At 47.0% G+C, this 20180-nt stretch overlaps 1 protein-coding gene across 1 annotated transcript in view; it reads left to right on the top strand.

Moving 5' to 3' along the window:
- CACNA1I (calcium voltage-gated channel subunit alpha1 I) overlaps positions 1-17318 on the top strand; it is a 149438-nt gene extending 132120 nt beyond the window's left edge. The window contains exons 25-35 of the mRNA XM_050969913.1: positions 968-1077; positions 1708-1841; positions 2477-2547; positions 5421-5499; positions 6058-6179; positions 6911-7249; positions 7856-8002; positions 12188-12304; positions 12675-12843; positions 13760-13956; positions 15686-17318. Coding sequence (XP_050825870.1) covers positions 968-1077; positions 1708-1841; positions 2477-2547; positions 5421-5499; positions 6058-6179; positions 6911-7249; positions 7856-8002; positions 12188-12304; positions 12675-12843; positions 13760-13956; positions 15686-16390 — 2190 coding nt within the window. The 3' untranslated portion in view covers positions 16391-17318. The remainder of the gene's footprint in view (positions 1-967; positions 1078-1707; positions 1842-2476; positions 2548-5420; positions 5500-6057; positions 6180-6910; positions 7250-7855; positions 8003-12187; positions 12305-12674; positions 12844-13759; positions 13957-15685) is intronic.
- The last annotated feature ends 2862 nt before the right edge of the window (positions 17319-20180 follow it).

Here is a 20180-nt window from a genome sequence, read left to right as displayed (position 1 = left end):
AGCAACATTTCAGTTTTCTCTTCAGAAGACCCTTGGTTTAGGTGAGAGCTCTGGTGTCTGAACAGATTGTCTGAGGTAACTCAGGCTTTGATCGAGCTGAATCTCTCCTCATTCAAATCTATTGCCAGGCTCCTCTGTTTCCCACCCACTTTGCCCAACTACGCAGCTTTCATCTTTCCCTAGATGGTGCCCAGTTTTATATTTCAGGAACTCTCTACCTTTATCTGTTGGCGTCCTCACATCAGATCTTTGTTCCTCAACAAGTCACTCCTCTTCCTTACTCTTCAGCTCCTTTCCTTGGAACACAGCTCCTGCCAAGCCAGCCTGCTCTCAGGCTCTGTTAAACAATCTTCTCAAAGCACTTCAAACCCTGCCAGTACAAAATGCCACCAAAAGCTGCCCACTGCTCGCACTGGTTCTTGGTGGTCGTGAAGGGGCAGCATGTAAAAGAACCAGAAACCAAACAGCTCAGAGATGTGATGTGCTGGCAGCAGACCAAGGCACAGCAGGGCTTCCTCTGGTCAGAGATGACCTGAATCCACACCCAGAGTAACCTCTGTGCTTTACTCCTGGTGGATAGCTATGCCAGTGCCACTAACAAGGTGTCATTCAGGTGGCACGGACTGCTGGCAGAAGAAAAGCCTGATGGCATTTTGTGGATTCTCTTGCAATAGCCTCCTCCTCCAGATTATGCTGAGCAGTACAGAAGAAAGGAGCAGTGACTGATCCTGAGAACTGATCCCATCTCTGATGGGCAGAGGGGCTGGCTGGTGGTTGCCCTTAGTAGGTGACCTCCACATTCAAGTAGGTAGGAGGCGTGGGGCAGCCTCCCCACCCCACAATGAATACCTGGGGCAGTTCTGCACCCCAGGATGAGTTACTGGCACTTAAGAGAGTCCCCACACAGAGGGGTTATGTGTTTGATGTTGCTTTTGCCTCAATTCTTTTCCCTCTCTTTCTGTGGCAGTCCCTGGAGACCGCCCTCAAATACTGCAACTACCTGTTCACCACTGTCTTCGTGTTTGAGGCAGTCCTCAAGCTGGTGGCATTTGGTCTGCGGCGATTCTTCAAAGACAGGTGAGCAGAGGGTTGTCAGCTGTGGCTGTGGGACAGCTGGGTTGGGGCAGAGGGTTGGGGATGGTGCCCTGTCCAGACTGTGAAGTGGTGGCAGAGTGCTCTGACTGCCTCCCAGTTCTGCACTGCATGGACCTAACCTCATGCTCCGCAAGCTGCAATGCCTAGGCAATAGCAAGAGTTGTCCAGAAATTGCCTCTTGGTTGCAGTCTGCTGGTTAGGCTAGAAAGCAAAGGGGATGAGGTTAGAGCGAGACATTTTTTTTCCTGCCCTTGAGGCAAACTGTGAGTATGCAAAAGCAGAACATATATAGCAAAGTTGATTCAAGGTAGTAGGGCTGTAAAAAGCTGAGCCCATTAGTCAAAGCATAGCGCCATAGTAACACAGCTCCATGCTTTCAAATCAGACTGGCTTGCCTCTGGCTGCTCAGGGTGTGTGCAAAGTGAATCTCTGTTTCTCTGGAAAAGCCCATAGAGGCTGACTCAGAGTGGGCCTTGAACTCATACATAAAGAAATGTTTAGGATGAAGTGGAGACAAGTACCTTTCTTTCTCAGGAAAATGGAAAAACTCAGCTTATTTGTTTATTTGTTTTGTTTTGAATCTGTTTATTCTCTTCAATTTTTCTCCTAAAGGTGGAACCAGCTAGATCTGGCCATTGTGCTGCTGTCTGTCATGGGCATCACATTGGAAGAGATTGAAATCAACGCAGCTCTCCCAATTAACCCCACTATCATCCGGATCATGAGGGTGCTGCGAATCGCCCGGGGTGAGAGAGACACTGGCCAGAGCAGGGGTGCATGTGGCCATTGAGTGCATCTCAGTGCCATGACTCATTGAGCAGTGGCTGTAAAGTTGTGAGCTTGCCCTGTCCCCAGCCCTCGAGGAGCCTCTGGGGTGTCCTTCATCACATCCCAGCAGGGATTCTAGGACCTAGGATAGCCTAGAAGCTCAGGCTTTTGGGTTCCGTGGGAGGTGAAGCACTGGGAGGGTGGGCAGATCGTGTGAGAGCTGAACTATCTCTGTTACTCATTTCTGGGGCAACTGTAGTAGTGATGTGGGGAGCAGAGGCTGCTGAGCAGGTTGAAATTTGCCAGGTAAGGGGGTGGCCAAGGTGTGCCAAGATGGCATAACAGCGATGGCTGAAGGGAGAGAAAGTGATAGAAGGAAAAATCAAAGCAGAAGGACAATTAGGATATACATTCCTGGGAAGAAGCATGTGGCTGGAGTGTCTGGACTAGGGTTGTACCATCAAAAGCAAGAAGAGGAATGAGGGGAAAATCCAGTTCTTCTAGGGCAAGGAGAGACAGGACATCTGTCTTGTGCTACTGTTATTAGTAAGTCACACAAAGGATGCCTCTGAGCTCAGTCTGACTGACATTTCTCTTGTGCTTGTTGTGGCAGTCCTGAAGCTACTGAAGATGGCCACAGGAATGCGAGCCCTGCTGGATACAGTTGTTCAAGCCCTGCCACAGGTAAAACATCTTCCCCAAAGACTCTCCTCTTCTGTCCCTTTTTCCAAAGGGTTGATTCTTGTGGGGTCTCAGAGGTGGTGTGCAGGCACTCGACTGTGCAGGCACTGCCTGAAGGTCATGTCCAAGTTCTTGTGTCATTTCTGGGGTTACAGCTCACCTCACATCTCTCTTCTCCAGCATGTGAAAAAAATAAGGCTTGACCCCTGGATAAGGGTAGGTTTCTTCCCATCATGTCTAGCTAGTGTTAGAATGTTAACTAGTGTCTAACTGTTTGCAACTAGTCCTTGGCTCCTTTCTCCCCTCTCCATAAGAAGGCAAGAGTGATTGGAAGCCATTTCAGGAGGAAAGGACATCTTTCCATCACTGCAGCTCTCACCCTTCCCCGAATGTGTCACATTTGCCCTCCGTCTCTTTCATTTGAACTCTCCTTTTCTTAGCCAGTGCTTCCCCCCTTCCTATTTTTTCTTCTTTCCTCCTCCTGGATCCCTTTGTGTTTCTGAGCATCTCATGCATGAGAAGCAGTGACACGCTGTGTTGTGGCTCACACAGCCGGCAGTTAAGTGTCTGCTGCAAGACATGGAGACAGAAGGATCTCATGAGCTGTGAGTGGCAGCTGCTCCCAAACGAGATGCTGACACGGTGCTTTACACAGGCTTCAAGCCCACTGTGAGCATCCTCTGTGATGGATGAGCAGTCAGGGAGTCTGGTCCCCTTCCTTTTGGATTGTTGAGGGAGAATTGTTAAGCAAGGAGTAATGGCACCAAGTGGCTCTGCCGATCATACATCAGACCTGTCCCTTGGCAGGCCCTGAGAAGGCAGCTCTGCTGCGTGATATCAAAATGCACAGGCATTTGCCAGTTGATTTATCAGCTAATGTGCCAGTGCTGGTGAGTGATGATGAGCTGGGAATCAATCTGAAAACAGCATGAGTAGTTACCCAGGGAATTTACTTCTGGTGTTGGTGACAATAAATGTCAATCTGAATTAGTAGAATATGATGGCACAAAAATGAAAAGGAAACTCTGTTATCTTTTATGGATCCTGAGCTCTGTCTGATCTTCCATGCTTTTTATTAAGTAATAACTATTTGTGGTTTATTATCATAATAGTAATAACAGCAATATTAATAATTCATTTGTAGGATATTCAAGATCATTCAGGATAGTTGTGGGCTGAGATACACCGGACAACAGAAGAAAGGGGAGATAGAGGATGTTCTTAGTGCAGGCAGATTTGGAATGTAAATTTTTATTAGTTCTGGCTCTGCTGCCACAGACTGGCTCAGTGCAGCTTCTTTGCACCTTGCTCTTTTCCATTCCAGGAGCCACAACAGATGATTTTTCTCAGGAAAGGATCTGGGACAGAGCAGGTCTTCAGATCCAGTGTCTGCATGTCCTGTGGCATGTTTATTCTGAAACCCAGATAAATGCACACAGATATTAAGAAATAGTATCCAAAAACTGTTGGTAAGAGGACTCCGCAATATATTTGCACTTAAATGATGAGATTCAGCTTCTACCCCTAAAATACAGATAATAAATAAGAGAGGAGGAAATATTCATATCACTATCATGTAGACAGAGAAACAGAGTCATCAGACAGTTATTGTTTTGTTAAGATGGCAAAGTGCACAGCTGGGACCTGAGTCTCTGTTTCTGGTCCTAGCCAAAACCCACAAGTATATTCTTCCACACTTTCTCATTTCTGATTTTTCTGTCTCCCATTTGCCTACAGCTCCTTTGCTAATCAAGTTTGTGGGCCAGGTCTTTTGGAGGTCAGCAATATCTGCCTCAAAGCAAGCAGATGTCTGAAAGTTTGGTCTCTAGGTATTCCCTGGAAGATAATAACAAGCAGTAGTTAATCCCTCCGGTATCAAAGCCTATGACTTCCTATTGACTGGCTTTTGCTACTTCCTATAACAGGTTGGCTTTGATTAATAAAGTTGTGTGGCAGGGATAAAAAAAGCTCTCCATACTTATAGATGCATAAAAATCTGAACTTAAAGGTCTAAAATCCACCAGTTTCAGCGTTAAAAGAATGAATCTAGTCTCCATATTTTATCCACCGGGTCTTCGGGGGACAATCGAATTATCTATAATATTATTCTCTAAGATTTATTGGCTTTGCCAAAAGAAGTAGTTTAAAATAAGCTGTCCTTTCCTTTGCACATTTTCCTCTTCCTGACCTTTCTCTTTTTGTTCCTAGAGCACAGACTAAAATCAGGGATTTTGGCTTGCTAATGGCATACAAGGCATCTCCAGTCGTCCTGTTTCAATGTCTTTGTTACACTGCAGCAGTTCTTAATACTGAATAGAGCTTTAATTTTAAAGAGCCCTCTGGAAACACAGTCCTTAGCTAAGTTTTATTAACTTCTTTTTCTGAACGCCCTGTAGACACAGACCCAGCACTGTGCTTTCACAGCATTTACTATGGTGTCTAATTTAGTCATCAGAAATAATTCCTTCCAGTGGGTACGTAGGGAGCCAGGATGTGGCAGTCCAGGGGAGTGGGTAGGCTGAATCATTTATTTCTCTCCTGAATTTGGATGGCACAGCAGTTGCAATGACTAAATTAGATTCCTGAAGTGATGATCCTAACGTAGGCCTAGTGACCACATACATTCAGGCCAGAAACTGTTTAGTGTTTCAAAAAAGCCATTAAGTTCTTAATTTTTCCATGCCTTATCTTCCCACCTTCCTGCTCCTCCCCCAGCCCTGATGGCAACTGGAGCCATCAGTGAACATTTCTCAACTGTTGAGCAATTCTTTGGTTGCATTTGCATACCAGGATTTCTTTAGGCTTGGAAATGCAGAAATACTTTCTGTACAGATGAAATAGGCTTTGGGATAGGCTGATGGTGCCTTTGCTTTCAGGTGGGGAACCTTGGACTCCTTTTCATGCTCCTCTTTTTCATCTACGCTGCTCTAGGAGTGGAGCTCTTTGGAAAATTGGGTAAGTCTCAAGCAGACCATGCTTCAATGCGAGCTATAGACATGCTGGTTGTGGTTTCTCAAAATCAGAACTCTTCAATAAAGGGACTGAGTTATTTGATGCACTTCATTCTCCCTTATGCATAATTGATGTAAGAGGAATTTCCCTCTAAATTGTTGTTATCCTAACAGGCTAGCAAAATAAGAGCAGCCTCCATTGTCTCTTACATTCTTAAGCATTTGCTTTTCCTGCACTCCGTCCCCAACATTGCCTTCCAGATCACAAGAAAAAGTTTGTGAAATTTTATTTACATCTCTTGCCACGGAATATTGATCAAGAAGAAAGGCAGCACAACGACATGCTGGGAGGATCCCCCTGAGCAGCAGTTAACTGCCTGATCTCCTGGGGCTGGGCCATCAAGGATTTTTCCATGTTGATGGCCAACAGCCAACTGTTAGGCAGGGTGCTGATACCATTCATTACCTGAGGTCTTCAGGTTGTGAGTCCATGTTGTTGGTCTCAGGGCTGGTAGTGTGTCCTCCCCTGAGTGTTGTGCCCTGCACTCCCCTTGTTTTTCAGTGTGCAATGATGAGAACCCCTGTGAGGGCATGAGCCGCCACGCCACCTTCGAGAACTTTGGGATGGCCTTCCTCACACTTTTCCAGGTGTCCACAGGTGACAACTGGAATGGGATCATGAAGGTAACTGGGACTTGGAGGCAACGATCTCCTGTTTGTGGGGAAAGAGAAATTCTGATGTGTGGTCTGTTCAGCAGAGCTTGGGCTAGCAAAGGGAAGGGGAACAAAACACAGAAGCTGGGCTGCTAGATAAGGTCCCTGCTTGGTCCAGAGTCTCTCTCCCCACTATGGTAACTCATGCCTTGAGCTCATCTAGTCCTGGAGACATCTGATTGAGAAAAGTGCCAGTTTTCCTTGGGAGAAACAAGAAACGCATTTAGGCTGAGGGAATATCCAGTGTAGTCAGGACTGCACAGGACATGTGTGTTGGACATGGCGCTCATCTGCAGAGCTACCAGGAAAACACAAAATAAATACTTCCTTTGGAGGACATGGAGAAAGGAAAGTTCTTTCATCACAAACGGTGCTTTTGAGAATAGATGGGAGAAGGTAGTACCAGCTATTTTTGGTCTTGTTCACATGTGTGGGGCTATGGTGGCAGCAGCATGTCATGGTCTGAAAGTTTGCTTCATATGCCTTTGGATGGTTTTGCTCTGAAGCAAACAGCGTATGAACAGGGAGTGTGCCAGATTCTTTGGGGAATTGTGCCAAAAGGTATGGGGTGAGAGAAGTGTCTGCCTGGTTCTTTCCATTAGCATCAGTGTTTTTTGACAGAGAGAACAGCCACGCTTCTGTTCTTACTTTAGTCTTTCCTTCCTTCCATCGTTCCCTCTCAATCCCAACTTCCCCTCAAGGATACCTTGCGTGACTGCAGCCACGATGACCGGAGCTGTCTCAGCAACCTGCAGTTCATCTCCCCACTGTACTTTGTCAGCTTTGTGCTCACAGCCCAGTTTGTCCTCATCAACGTGGTGGTAGCTGTGCTCATGAAACATCTCGACGACAGCAACAAGGAGGCCCAGGAGGATGCAGAGATGGATGCTGAGCTTGAGATGGAAATTTCTCACGGGCTGAGCTCCCACAAGTCAGGCTCTCCAAATTCAGGACAGGGAAAAGGAGCAGGAACAGGAGGAGGTGGTGGTAGAACAGAACCCGAAGGACATCTGTGCATGAGATGTTACTCTCCAGCCCAGGTGAGTACACCTTTGAACTTACTAACCAGACTGCAGCAAGGAGCTGTGGGCATTAGCTGGGCAGCTCAGATGATTGAGGGCTTAGTAGTAGCAGAGTCTTCCACCTCAGGGTGAAAGGTTTGCTTTCAGCAGTAGACTTCTGAGTTGATAGGATCATGTAGGGACAAGGCTATGACAGCAGTGTGTCCTGTTCATTGTCATCATGGTGTAGGAACCTGAGGGCCAGCAGAGGAGGGATGGAGCAGAACAGCTAAAGGTGTGACAGGAGCAAATTTGAGAGGGGAGCTCAGGAGAAGAGTGCAGGAGAAATGGCAGATCAAGAGTGAGTGACTCCAGCAGAGCTGGAAGGGAGACGTGAGCACTGAAAGTGAGTGAAGACTGTCCCTCCTTTTTTTTTTTTTTTTTCCATTGAACTCTGGCACCTTTACACACCCTGTGGAGCAAATGTTCCCCCCAGTGACCCTGTGCAAGTACCTACAGAACAAGATGCTGCTCCAGATGAGTCAGGGTGGAGAACCCAGCCCCAAATTCACATGAAACTTGAAAGCAAAAAACTCGACATTCTTAAAATGATCTCTCCCATCCTCCCCCCTTTCTTCTCCCTAGGAGAACTTATGGCTGGACAGTGTCTCTTTAATTATTAAGGACTCCTTCGACGGGGAGTTAATGATCATCGATAACCTATCGGGCTCCGTCTTCCATCATTACTCCTCGCCGGCCATGTGCGAGAAGTGTAACCATGACAAGCAAGAGGTAACCTGCGTACGAGGATGTGTGAGGGGACTCTTCCCCCCAGACCTGCACACCCACACCCACGGGCCCGCAGGTCGTCCCATGTGTGCTCCTCGCTGTAGATTGTGTAGACAGTAGAGCTTGTTGACCTGTGTTTGTTATCTGTTGTGAAGTGCTGGTACTGCCTCTAGTACAGGTCTGCCCTCCTCAGCCACACATGGATGTTTGAGGTGGTGGAAAAGTGAGACGTGAGAGGATACGTGTCAGGAGGGACTGAAAGACCTGTAGAGAAATGGCTATGAAGGCATCCCTTGGCAGCTCTTGTTGTGTTCAATTCTGCAAGAAAAATCTAGGTTCAGGCTCATGTTGGACAGAGGACTCTAAGGATCTCACCCCAATGAGACCACTCAGGAGCAATTCAGTGGGAGATTTAAGATTGTGTTTTGTCCTCATTTTTAGCATGTGCTTGCTTATTCCCTATTGAGGTCAATCAATTAAGCACATGTTTAAATGTTTTGTTGAATAGAGTCCCGTCTGTGAGCAAGGATTGGTTTGTGGTGAAAACCAGTTAATTAATTTGAGCAAAAACGAAATAAAAGTGAACCCACTGAGAAAGTTTGCTAGCTGACAAATGTTGTTAAGAGCAGGACCAAATGGCTTAAACTTGAGCTACTGAAGTTGGTAGAGGCTTTGGAAAACTTCTTCCTAAGCAATTAGTCTTTTCAGGGTGTGAAACTTGAGGAGCAAAATAGTCTGGGAAGGGCTAGGTGAGTGGCAGAACTAATTTAGTTCTGAAATAATTTTATTGTATGTAGGTGCTCTGATTTTGTGTGGTCAGACTTGTAGCAGTAGTGTGGCTCTTCTGACAGTAAATTGGTAGATCAGTGGCAAACTTCACCCTCTCCTTCCCCACAACTGACTGGTATGTTATTATAGCTTATAAAGAAACAAGGAAACTTGGGGAAAGAGCTCTTATTGGCAGATCATTCTATTCATGGTTGAAGAAAGCAATATTTTGTTTGATCTCAGATGCCTAGTTTTGATGCTCTGATATTTTTTCAGCTACTCTGCTGTCCGCTTTTCCTCATTGCTTCCTTTTGAAACTATCAAAAGGCAAACATTGCTGTAGTTTATCCTTATTGAGACACTTTGCAAATGAATTCTGCAATAATGCAACTAAATAACTAGTTTTCAATTAACTGCAATTTTCATTGCTTTACTTAAGCCTTTATGTTCAGCAATGGGTGCTCAGCTTTCTCAGCAAATGAGGTCTAAGGCAGTCCAGAATGATTGCCCCCAAGTCAAATCATTTGCAGCTAGTTTGCTACATTTGAAAACCTCACAGATAGTCTTCAGTATCCCGCCTACGAGTGAAGACAACCCATTTTCTTACCTTTTCAGCAAAGAAACTAGATTAGCAAAATCTTCAAATGCAACCCACAGCCAGAGCAAAGAATTCGATGTAATTATCACAACTGAAAAATTATTCTTAGATCATACTTTCTAATGGGTGTTATAGAGCCATAAATTACTTTCAAAAATGGTATTTCAATGCATCTAAAATGTGGAATTGAAAAGAACTTATCTATGCAAGAATGGGTTTAGTAATAAAATACAGATGCTTTATTTTGGATTATATGAGTCAAAGGGATACCTTAGGATTTTATGACTGACCATGACCTTCTCTTCATATTTCAAAGCAGAAAAAAAGTAATTGAGGAAATTTTAATAGTAAATCATTATATGGAGTCATAGATAACATCAGCAATGCACAGAGTCATTAAATTATAGTGTACTCTGCTACATCAACATACCCAAATGAGCATTGTACACAGAGTGAATTGTACAGTCCCAGAAGCAATTGACAGCAAGTTAGATAGGCAGAACTATTTATCCAGTGCTCTTAAGTGCGTGTGTGTTAGAAAGAACCAGTATGCTTGCTGTCCACCCAATCAGCCTTAAACTGCCCTTCTGAGAAAAATCACATATTAGGCAGAAATGTCCCCTCCAATTTCACTGGTAGTTTAATTCACCAAGATGATGAGCACAGTGGATGGACACAACGTTTAAATGTATGCTCAAGTGTGTTAATGTGTGCTAAGCTTTTTGTGCCATTTAGCAGAAATGCTCAGTGGCTTCCCCAATTATGCTCCTGCTACTTTATTTTCAAACCAATTATTTGTACAATTAAGGATTTTTGTGATTGTGGGTCTGTTCCTAAAGATATATCTGCAAGTAGTTGTTTTCTAAAGGACATGGGTGCATTGTTCAGTATCTCAGGCTGATGCTCCTGGCAGGTTTCATGGATTGGGATCTATTCAACAGCCCGTTCTTCCTCACTGCAATTTAAATTATCTTTTTGTTCCTCATCTTTAGTCAGCAGATTTTAAAATATTCTACTGTAAGTGAAGCAAAAAGATCAAAACCTCCTTTTTTCATGGTGATAAACTCTTTTCTTGCCATTTCTATCCTTTCACTCTTGGGATGGTTGACAGACTTCTTTACATGAATGACTGAAGTGTGTTTAGCCATGGTAGGAGTTTGTCAGTGAGCATCAGTGAAATGTGTTTTCACACCTGCAGTTTATTTAGTTTATGACATCGTTGACTGTGGGTTTTATGTAGATCTCAGGGTGGTCAGAATTTTCAAGCAAGTGGTTCAGTGACAAACAGACTGTTCGGGCTTTTGTTGAAACCCTTTTTTATGGATGGAAAAGGTAGTCACAGATGTTACCTCATGTCGTGCTCGCGTCTCTACAAGCACATCTGTAAGGCTGCTTTGGCGTGGCAAGCACTTGGGAGAGTAATGGATGAGTACACACATTAAGTGGGACTGAATGAAGACTGTGCTTCTCTGCAGGAGTTGTTGCTGACTGGTGCTTGTGTAGCATCCCTGGCATAAGTTCATTGTGGGCTCTCTGTGCGTTCGTGCTCTGAGGAGCAGTTGTTGGGTTTGGGCTCTCTCCATGGTTGAACAGCGCCACGTTCCTGTGCCAGAGTAATATCTCAAATGAGGGTGTCATTTGTGCACTTTATTTAAATCCAGCTCCGGTTTTCCATTCTGTTTGTTTAAAGTGCATTCTCCCTCAGACAAAGACCTCTTCCAGTCTCTGGCATTGGCAGAAGCCACTAAATTTCCACCTCAAAAGTCATCTCTCCAAATGTTTCACCTGCTGTCATGGTGCAAGAGCTGTACCTGCCTCTTGCAAACACAAACACATGGCCAGAAGCTGTCCCGACTGAGACTACCCAGAATACAGCTCTCAAGAGTTAGCTGCTGGTGGTGCAAACTTCTGGCACTCCAGAGACAGTGATGGAAATCCAAGCACAGGAGGGACAGAATAACTGCTTAGGCTGGTAGAAAAAGATGCTTTTCAGATATTGTGAGAAAGAGTTGTCAGGCAGAGGGGATTTAAAAGCTTGGAGGAAAAAGGATGGGAGAGGGGCATACGTGATATGAAACAGGCCAAAAGATGAAGCAAGGTCAGGCATGGGACTGGAGCAGAGCTGAAGCACAAGAATGAGAGAGATGCAGTGGTCAGACTTGCTTTCAGAAAGCAGGAGAGCTCAAGTGTGGGTGCGTGGGAGGGGGCTGAGTTTAGAGATGGAGAACAGAATGGAAGACGGTGTTAGGTAGGAACTTGGGTAGGTTAGAGAAGAGGAGAAAGGCAAGATGCAGGAAAGCTGGAGAGAAACAGGGTTTCAGTAATGAAGGTAAGAGAATATGAAAAGCATGATACTGGCATGGATTGCAAAAGGCATGACTTTCCCTGGAATGAAAGCACCTTCATGTTTAAGCAGGGCTGTCTGTGGTGCCTTCAGAAAGAGGGGTCCACTCTTATCCCTCAGCAGAGCCAGTTGCCCTGTCACCAGCCTGAGGGACCCCTCTGCCTGCCTGGCTTTATTTGCAGGGCCTTGGGCCAGCTGTACCGCTATGACAGATACAGGACTCGTTCCTCCAACTCTGGCATTAGAGGAGCATGGACTGGTAGCAGCCTGCTTGCAGATCATATATTCAACCTTTCTTAAAAAGTGAATTCTCCTGCCCAGCCCAGTTCTGGGTTAGGCAGTTCCTGATATATCCAAGGAATATAACCTAAAATTGATTTTGGGTCTACAGGCTCTCACTTATCCACCATCAACAGTGTGACTGCTTGAAATGTGGATTCCAGGCATGACCTGTGACAGCTCCTTTCCCTTCCTGCAGGTCCAGCTGGCTGAAATGGAAGCATTATCCCTCAACTCAGACAAGTCCTCTTCCATCCTTCTAGGAGATGAGTCAGACAATCGAAACGCTGCTCAGCTGAATCCTAAGGAGATCAAGGTTAGCCTCAGACAGCCATGGGCATCTTACACCCTGTGCTGTACTTATGCCCCTGCTCATTTCAGGTGTTCTGTATTCATCCAGGTGTCCCTGCTGAGCAATATAATTCTGGTCATTTTTCAAGAGCTTCTCCATAGAGACGTCTGTGGAGTAGGATTTGAGGAGAACAAAAGAATACGTGTATTTGAAAGTTCTGTTCACTGCTGTTAGTAACTTCCTCTGAATTAGTCAAAAGGCGTTTTGGGCTGGAAAATTGAGCATCTCTTAGCTACATTGAAGTTATTATCAGAATTCATTCTTCTTGAGGCTTTGAAAAGTCTGCTCTATCACCTTCCATTAAATTTCACTTGTCCTCGCTTATTTTTTCCAGCAGGATGGCCAGGACAACCCTGACTCCACTGGGGCAGACAATCTGGGGGAATGCCTGCTTCCAGCATCCAGTGAGGATGGCTCTACAAACCCAGACAGTTACCTGTGTGAAATGGAGAATACACCTTTTGACTCAGTTCAGTCTTGGCTAAAGCACGAAAGTAACAAAGGTGAGCAGGGCTCTCATTCTCCAGGTCTGCTGAAACTGTGGGTTGGTTCAGCTCTATTTCTGCTTTCCCTCTGCCAGGGGGAGAGTTAATGTGACTTGGGATTACACTAACCAAGAATTAGCTTTCAGTTTGCTAATTTGCTTCAGGAATGGGGGGAGGAGCAGTAACTTTATTTTTGTTGCTAGTTTTTAAACCTTCCCTCAGACATGACTCTGTGCAGGAACAGTTCCTTCGTTTATGTTGCTAGTTTTTATATCCTCCCTCAGACACAACTCTGTGCAATACTGTGAAAGTGCTAATCTCCATTTGCAGTAGTGCACCCATGCACGGTCAGAAAAGAGTGGGGACAGATTCTCCTGACATGCCAGCTGGATGAACTGTGCTCACTCAACACAGAAAAACACTGCTGCTCCCTGAGACCAAGTAAAGGTTCAGGGAACATGTAACACACGTCTGCCCTTGGTGGAAGTGCTCCAGTTCTACTCTTGAGCATGCCCTGGTCTCCTGTGGTCCCCAACTTTCCCAAACCACCGCTTAATTTATCTCCATTCATCCCTTGCCTTGCAGCATCTGGGATGAATGTCCTCTGGCAGCAGCGCATACCTGAATCAAGGCATTATAGCTCAGCATTTCTCTCTGAGAGCAACAGCAGAGCTGCCCTGATACCTTAGGGCTCTGAGCTGTGTTAGGTCTTCCTGGTCTGGTGCAGGTTTTTGTGCAAAAAGTGGGATCCTTAATCTGAACACCAGACTGAGGCTTCTTGGCCAGGAGTGCATGTTCCTGAATATCCTTTGTTCACTGGACTGAGACTTTGCTCAGTGTAATAGCAGCAAAGGCACAAAATAAAATCAGAGGACTCTTCAACATTTTTTTCTTTCTGTTTCTGTTCTCCTCCCCTTTCTTCTGATGCTGTCAGTCCCTCCCAGCCCCTTCTCTCCAGGTGCATCTTCCCCTCTGTTACCTGTACCAACAGAATTTTTCCACCCAGCCATCTCTGCCACCCAAACAGGGCCTGAGGAAGTCTCATGTCCACACAACCTTCCTAAGATCTCTCTGCAAGGCTCGTGGGCATCACTGAGATCTCCAGGTGTGAACTGCTCACTTCTCCATCAGGTGAGGAACCTCGCTTCTGTCCGCTAGGAAAACTCAATTTTCACATCCCACCCAAACAGAGGGGGCTGAGTGAGGAGGAGAGCAGAGGAAGGAGAAAGGCAGCTGTGCTCACAGGCTAAGTAGCCTGGATAACCTGGGTCTGTAGGAGGAGCACAGTGGACTGCAGAATGCAGAAGGGTAGGGGAGGAGAGAGGGTAGTGTAACAAAGTGGTCTTGGATAGCTCTCACCCCATGAAGTCATTTGTTCTCCTGCTTTGGATCAACAAATAGTGTGATGGCTGCAGTGGGCCCCACATGAAGATGAAATCACATTGCTGTAGCTCCCCCCCGGCTCCCTGGCACTGGGTGTGCTGCAGACACCTGTGTCTACAGCAGCCACGGTGTGGGCCAGGGAGGTGACAGCTGCACAGCCTCCTCGGGTCCCCCAACACTGTGACTCCAAATCATGCACCTTCTTGGTTGGAACAGGCTTCTTCCCACCTGCATCCTCCACATCCCTTAGTGCCCATACACACACTGTGTCCCTAAACTCACTGTTTTGCACTGCCCACTTCACTCTTGCATCCCAGAAAGGTGCCATCTCTTTCTGAAAAGGCAGCTATTTCTCACTAACAAAAGAGAAGAATAAAAGCACTGGGGGGACGTCAGGTGTCTCTGAAGTGCAGAAGATGCAGAGATGAAAGCCCAGTAGAAATCCCTGCTATTGTTCTTGGAAGATACTCCATAAACAGGGGCACTCCGTTCCAGACAAACTGAAAAAATAAAATCAGGGGTTATTCAGCTATATGTGACAGACAGTGTTGGCACAAAATGTGTATAAATTCACCAAGGATAAATTTAGCCTTGGTCTGAGATTGAGTTGTTGAAGTGTTGAAACTTCTGGTTAAATTAAGACACAAAAGAGGTACAGCCCTGGAGCTGGCACACCACTGGGACAAAAATACTGCATTGTAAAGGAGAAATTAGTAAACTTCTGATTATTTGATACAGACAGTGTTGGATATCTATGGAGACTGCTTCAGGAGACTGTTTCCAGTCCTTCCTGCACCATTCCCAGTGCAGTGTCCCAGTGATGATCACACAGTGCAGACCAATTTCCTAGAAACAGCTAAAATGCAGCTAGATGAGCCCTGATACAATGAAAATTAAGGCTGTTTCCTCTTCCTGCTGGAAAGGGGCTGCACCTTTGTACCCTAAATGCAAGGGTAGCTCCTGCTAGTGCTGGTCAAAAAAACCATGGGGCCTCTTTTCTCTCCCCAGAGATTGCTGATTTTTTTAAATGAGAGGCGGTCTGTGCAGCTGGCAGATGTGTCCTCATCTGTGTGGCAGGTTTATAGGCATGCCATGAGTGAGGACCTACAAGGAACCTTTGCTCTGGTGCCTCCTGGACCATCAGTGCTCAGGGAGAGCATAGTGGTGGGTGCTGCAGGGCTCACAGACACAGCATCCCTTTCTTTTCGTGGGGCGCTTCACGTAGGAGGGGCAGATTCATTCTGAATCCTTTCCTCCTCCTTAGCCAGAAAGAAATCCCATGGCAGGCTGCATGGCTAGTGCTTTGAAGCATTGGTTGGTTTATGGCTCCCTTCCCACGCAAAGAAGAGTGAGAGAGGAATTACCTTTCTGTAACGGTGGCTTATTTTCGCCCCCCTAAGTACCCCCAAAACCAATAAGGCAAAGTCTCTTGCCCAGCTCCTTCCTGAGAACTGTGTTTTCGTGCTCCGCTCCCCAGTCCCCCGAGAGCGACACGTCGCTGGACAGCCGGAGCAGCAGCTCGGCCGGCAGCCTGCACACCACGCTGGAGGACACCAGCCTCAACCTCAGCCACTCTCCGCAGTGCGCCCTGGACCTGCCGGTGGCTCTGTGCCCCGTGCCGGCGGCGGGCACCCAAAGACCCCTGGCAGCGCCCCTGTCCCCCGCCTCCCGCCGCCGGAGCCTGCGGGGCCGCGGGCTCTTCAACCTGCGGAGCCTGTGCCGCCACCAGCGCAGCCACAGCAGCGGCGGCAGCACCAGCCCCGGCTGCACCCACCACGACTCCATGGACCCTTCGGACGAGGAGGGGGCGGGCAGCAGCCTGCGCGGGGGCGGCAACAACAGCGAGCCCTCGGAGACGCTCAGCAGCCTCTCGCTGACCTCGCTCTTCTCGCCGCCGCCGCCGGGGCTGACGCTGGTGAAGAAGTGCAGCAGCACCAGCAGCCTCCAGGCCAGCCCCTCGCCCCGCCGCCCCGCCGCTCACCACGCCAAGCCCTTCTACACCGTCGACCCTCGGGGCTTCCTCTCCATGCCCTCCTGGGTGACGGACTTCTGCAAGGACACCCCCTCGCCCAGGGAAAGAGAGGAGCCGGGTGGCCCCGGCAGACTGGGGACAGGGGACCGCGGCTCCCCGCTCCCTTCCGAGCTGGAGCTGGGAGACGGAGTCAGCAAGAGGAACAGATGAGGGTCCCTGAGGTGCAGGGAGGGAGCATTCGGCCGCTGGCATGGGGAGCGTGTTTCACTAGTTTCTCCCTGGCAGCAATTCCAAAGGATTTGCAAGAAAAAGAAAACAGGCAAACAAAAATTTATAAATATATATATATATATATACGTAAATATATATATATATACAGAGATATATATATATATAAAATAAATATTCTGGTACCGTACCTCAGAGGTGTGGGAGAGTGCAAGCAATACGGGAACAGTCCTGCCTGAGGGCAAGACCTGGGCCATCACCCCAGAGACTATAGCGACAAGAAAAGGCCATGGGGCTGGCAGGGACAGGACCCTCCAGCCAGGTGACTGCTACGTGGCAGCTGTTTAGTTATATACATATGCATATATAGAGAGATCGATTTATTTATTTTTTTTACTGAGAGATTATGAATTTCAGAAAGGAGGAACAAGAGAATGGAGGGCCTGAAGGAGCTGCTACACCAAACCATGAGGGTGGGGTGAAGGGAAGGGAAGCAGGGTAAACAGCAAGAGAAGAGCATCTGGGGCTTGCCTGGTGTGTTTCTGGAAACTTCTTTATTGTCCATGCTTCCATTTCCAAGGTTAAAAATTGTGGGCCAGATCTTCAGGATGAGCATAAATTGGCAAAACATGCTGTTGGTGTAAAGCAGCAGAGTTCTGGCTTGAGGTGAATTCATGCTGATTTACAGCAGGTGAAAATCTGGCCCCAGCAACAGAGAAAAGCAAATAGCCATGGACCACAGGGAAACGTTTTGAGGTGAAAAGCCTTGCTTTGAAGGGAATGTGTGAACACAGTGGGCATGCTTATAGAAGGAGGGATGGAGGCTACATGGCTTATTTTTGTTGTTGTTTTGTGGGTTTGGTTTTTTCATTTTCCAAAGAAAGAAAACTACAAAGGGAAAAAAATTACAAGGCTCATGGGGATATTTGGAGTGGGAGAGGTAGGCTGGAAGGGAAGGGGGAGGTAAAAAGGGGAGAGGAAATTGAACTTTTCCCGCTTTTATTTGCAGTAATTGTGATATTTTATTTTAGAAGCCCAAAGGTGCAAAAATTATCCTTAGAGAAGCATATCTGTTATTTTTGTATCTATAGCTATATATATTAAAAGAATACAAAACCTAGAATATTAGAAAAGACATAAAAGCAATGGGGACTTCAACAACACAAAAGACAGTCAGTCCCTTGACTGAGGGCTAACCCTGTTCCAAGTTCCAGCGGGAAGACCCTGCAAGGACATCCTCAGCTCAGTGGTGGTTCTGTCTCCTCCCTAGCATCATCCTCAGGCATTTTTCTGGTTTGCCTCAGTTAGCTGGGACCAGAGTCCTAATCAGTGCCAACCATGGGCATGGAGAGCAGGGAATATTGATTGGAGAGTGTGTGTGTGTGTTTGTGTGTGCATGCCGTAAGGATGCTGATGTGTGCTGTGTCCAGGCCAACTGGCTCACCAGCTGGAGAGGTGAGTGAGAGGCACAAGGGGAGCTACAGCTCTCCTTGTCTCTGCCTTGCAGGGCAGTGGGAGTGGGGAGGATTGTGGAGGGTGAGGGCAGAACAATCCCTCAAACCATGACCTGCCTCCAGATCTAGGATTCTGTCCAGCATCATCCTCTCCCAGCGTGGTTGCAACAAGGCTTCCAGAGGCTGAATTCCTCCTTGCTTTTCCAGTGGTCAACTGCACAAATCTCCTTCCTGGCAGGGCCAACCTGGATCTCCTCCTGCAGTAACTCCAAGGCTTTGTGCCCTTCCCAGATTCACAAGTGGGTAGGGAAACCAGCCACCCGAGTGGAACAAAGGATTTTGGATGTCATGTATCACCCCAGGGATGTTCTACTCAGGTGTGTCAGAGAAGACAGACTGGGAAGGGCAGCAGGAAGATGATAGCAGCCTAATGGAGTCAGGAATGTTTAGAGCACTGAGGAGAAGGAGCAGGGCTCCATGTCCCATTTTTTTCCCCCTCAGACCAAGAGAGCCTCTGCAGCCCTCCCAGAGGCCTCCCAGCTGGCATGCAAAGCATTGTGAAGAGGGCAGCACAAAAGATGTTCTGATTTTATTGTGACCTGTCTGACTTTAAATCAGCTGCTGCATCTTAGAAACCAGGGTTGTAAACAGTGAGCACATCACTTGGGACCAGCAGCCAGGAAAAGGATAATTACTGTGGGGACTTAATTCATTTGCTCTGTTGCAAGTGTGCATGCTGACTGCAGGGAGGTCAGACCTGTGAGTAGAGGACAGGAGAGCCTGGGTCCTTGTCCTTGCAGAAAGGATGCAAATACAGATCTATTAAAGCAATAATAAGGGTCTTTAAATGCTTTTTTTGCACTGGTGGTTCTTTGAGCGAGTTGCCCCTACTCACTGTCCTGTGGGCAGAGAAGGGACACGACTCATGGTTTCACATCCTCAGGGAAGGAAGTCAGTCCCTAAACAGCTGAACAATAAACTTGGGTTGAACAAGGCTGTGACCCAAATCCAGAGCTGCTTTGAAGCCAGAGGTAGGGTTTACCAAACAACCCAAAGAGTTGAAACCCATCCAAACCCCAGACACTTCAATGTACAGAATGCTCCCTGGAAGTTTGTCGTAAGAGAACACGGAGTGGGACTTCAAGCTGCCCTGGCAGTTCTGTGGACTGCAAATATTTGAACTGAGCAATGGGAGAAACATCAGAGACTGGTGGACTGAGAGAAATTACCCCAATATTTGATCCTGAGAGAAGCATGGCCTGCACTTGGGGTAGCTGGGAGGGAAGAAGGGTAAAAAGATGGTGGTGGTGACCTCATGGGGTGAGTACAGCCCCTTGGATGGATACCTCCAGGCTTATTCCTGGTTGTCCCTGGAAGTGATGTCTTTGTTTCTGTATGGTTTGGGGTTTATGGCAGTCCTGCTCTGCAGGATGTCTCCCTTTCACCTCCCAGCAGGGTCATGCCACCTCACCCACCTCCTTGCAAAAGGGCTTTCACCCTCCCCTCTATGACTGGAGCAAAAGGCTTCTGGCTTAGGAAGGAGGTTGCCATGGAAACAGAAGACTAGATTATCCTTAAAGAATATTTTGTCTTTTTCTTTTAATTATTTACTAACTGTTTCAATAAGAAGCAGAAAACATCTATCCTTCCCAAAGAGGAGGCAGAACACTAAGCCCCAGCAAGGACTTTGTGGTTTTTGCTGGGGATTTCTGCAGTGCTTCAGGTTGTGCAGCTTCTCCCTGCAAGAGCTGCTTTTCCCAGCTTTGCCTGGCTACTGGCCCACAAAACCTCTGTCATCACCCACCCACCTCCCAGACAACACCTGAGGGCACCTTAGGGTTTGCCCAGCATCTATTCAGCCTCTAATTCTCCCCACTTCCCACAAGGGACTGTACCACAGGCAGTTCCTGCCAGGGTGCTCTGCTGTCATTAGCTTGATATTGCTCTGTTTTGTCCATTTCGGCTTCAGGGTTTTTTTTTTGTTTTGTTTTTGAGGTTTTTTGTGAGGCCTATGTAAAGAACTGCACACCACCAGCCCTCTGTGAAATTCTTATGAGCTGAGCAGGACTTGATGGGAGGGGAGGAACTGAAAACATAATTGAGCAGGAAAATAATTTTTCAAATAGAAGAAACATAAAGCAGAAAACCTTGAAGAGTTTCAAGAAATTTTGTATTTTTCCCCCCAAAATGGCTTTCACATTCAAAATGTTCCCAAAGCGCATCACAATGGTATTGTGGCCTGGTTGGCCTCTGGTGACTGAATCCTCAAGACCCCAGGCCAGTTGTCCACCTGATGAAGCACTGAAGATGGGTCCCAG

The sequence above is a fragment of the Serinus canaria genome, chromosome 1A, assembly GCF_022539315.1.
Source record: "Serinus canaria isolate serCan28SL12 chromosome 1A, serCan2020, whole genome shotgun sequence".
Taxonomy (NCBI): domain Eukaryota; kingdom Metazoa; phylum Chordata; class Aves; order Passeriformes; family Fringillidae; genus Serinus; species Serinus canaria.
This window is presented reverse-complemented; position numbering and strand designations above follow the sequence as displayed.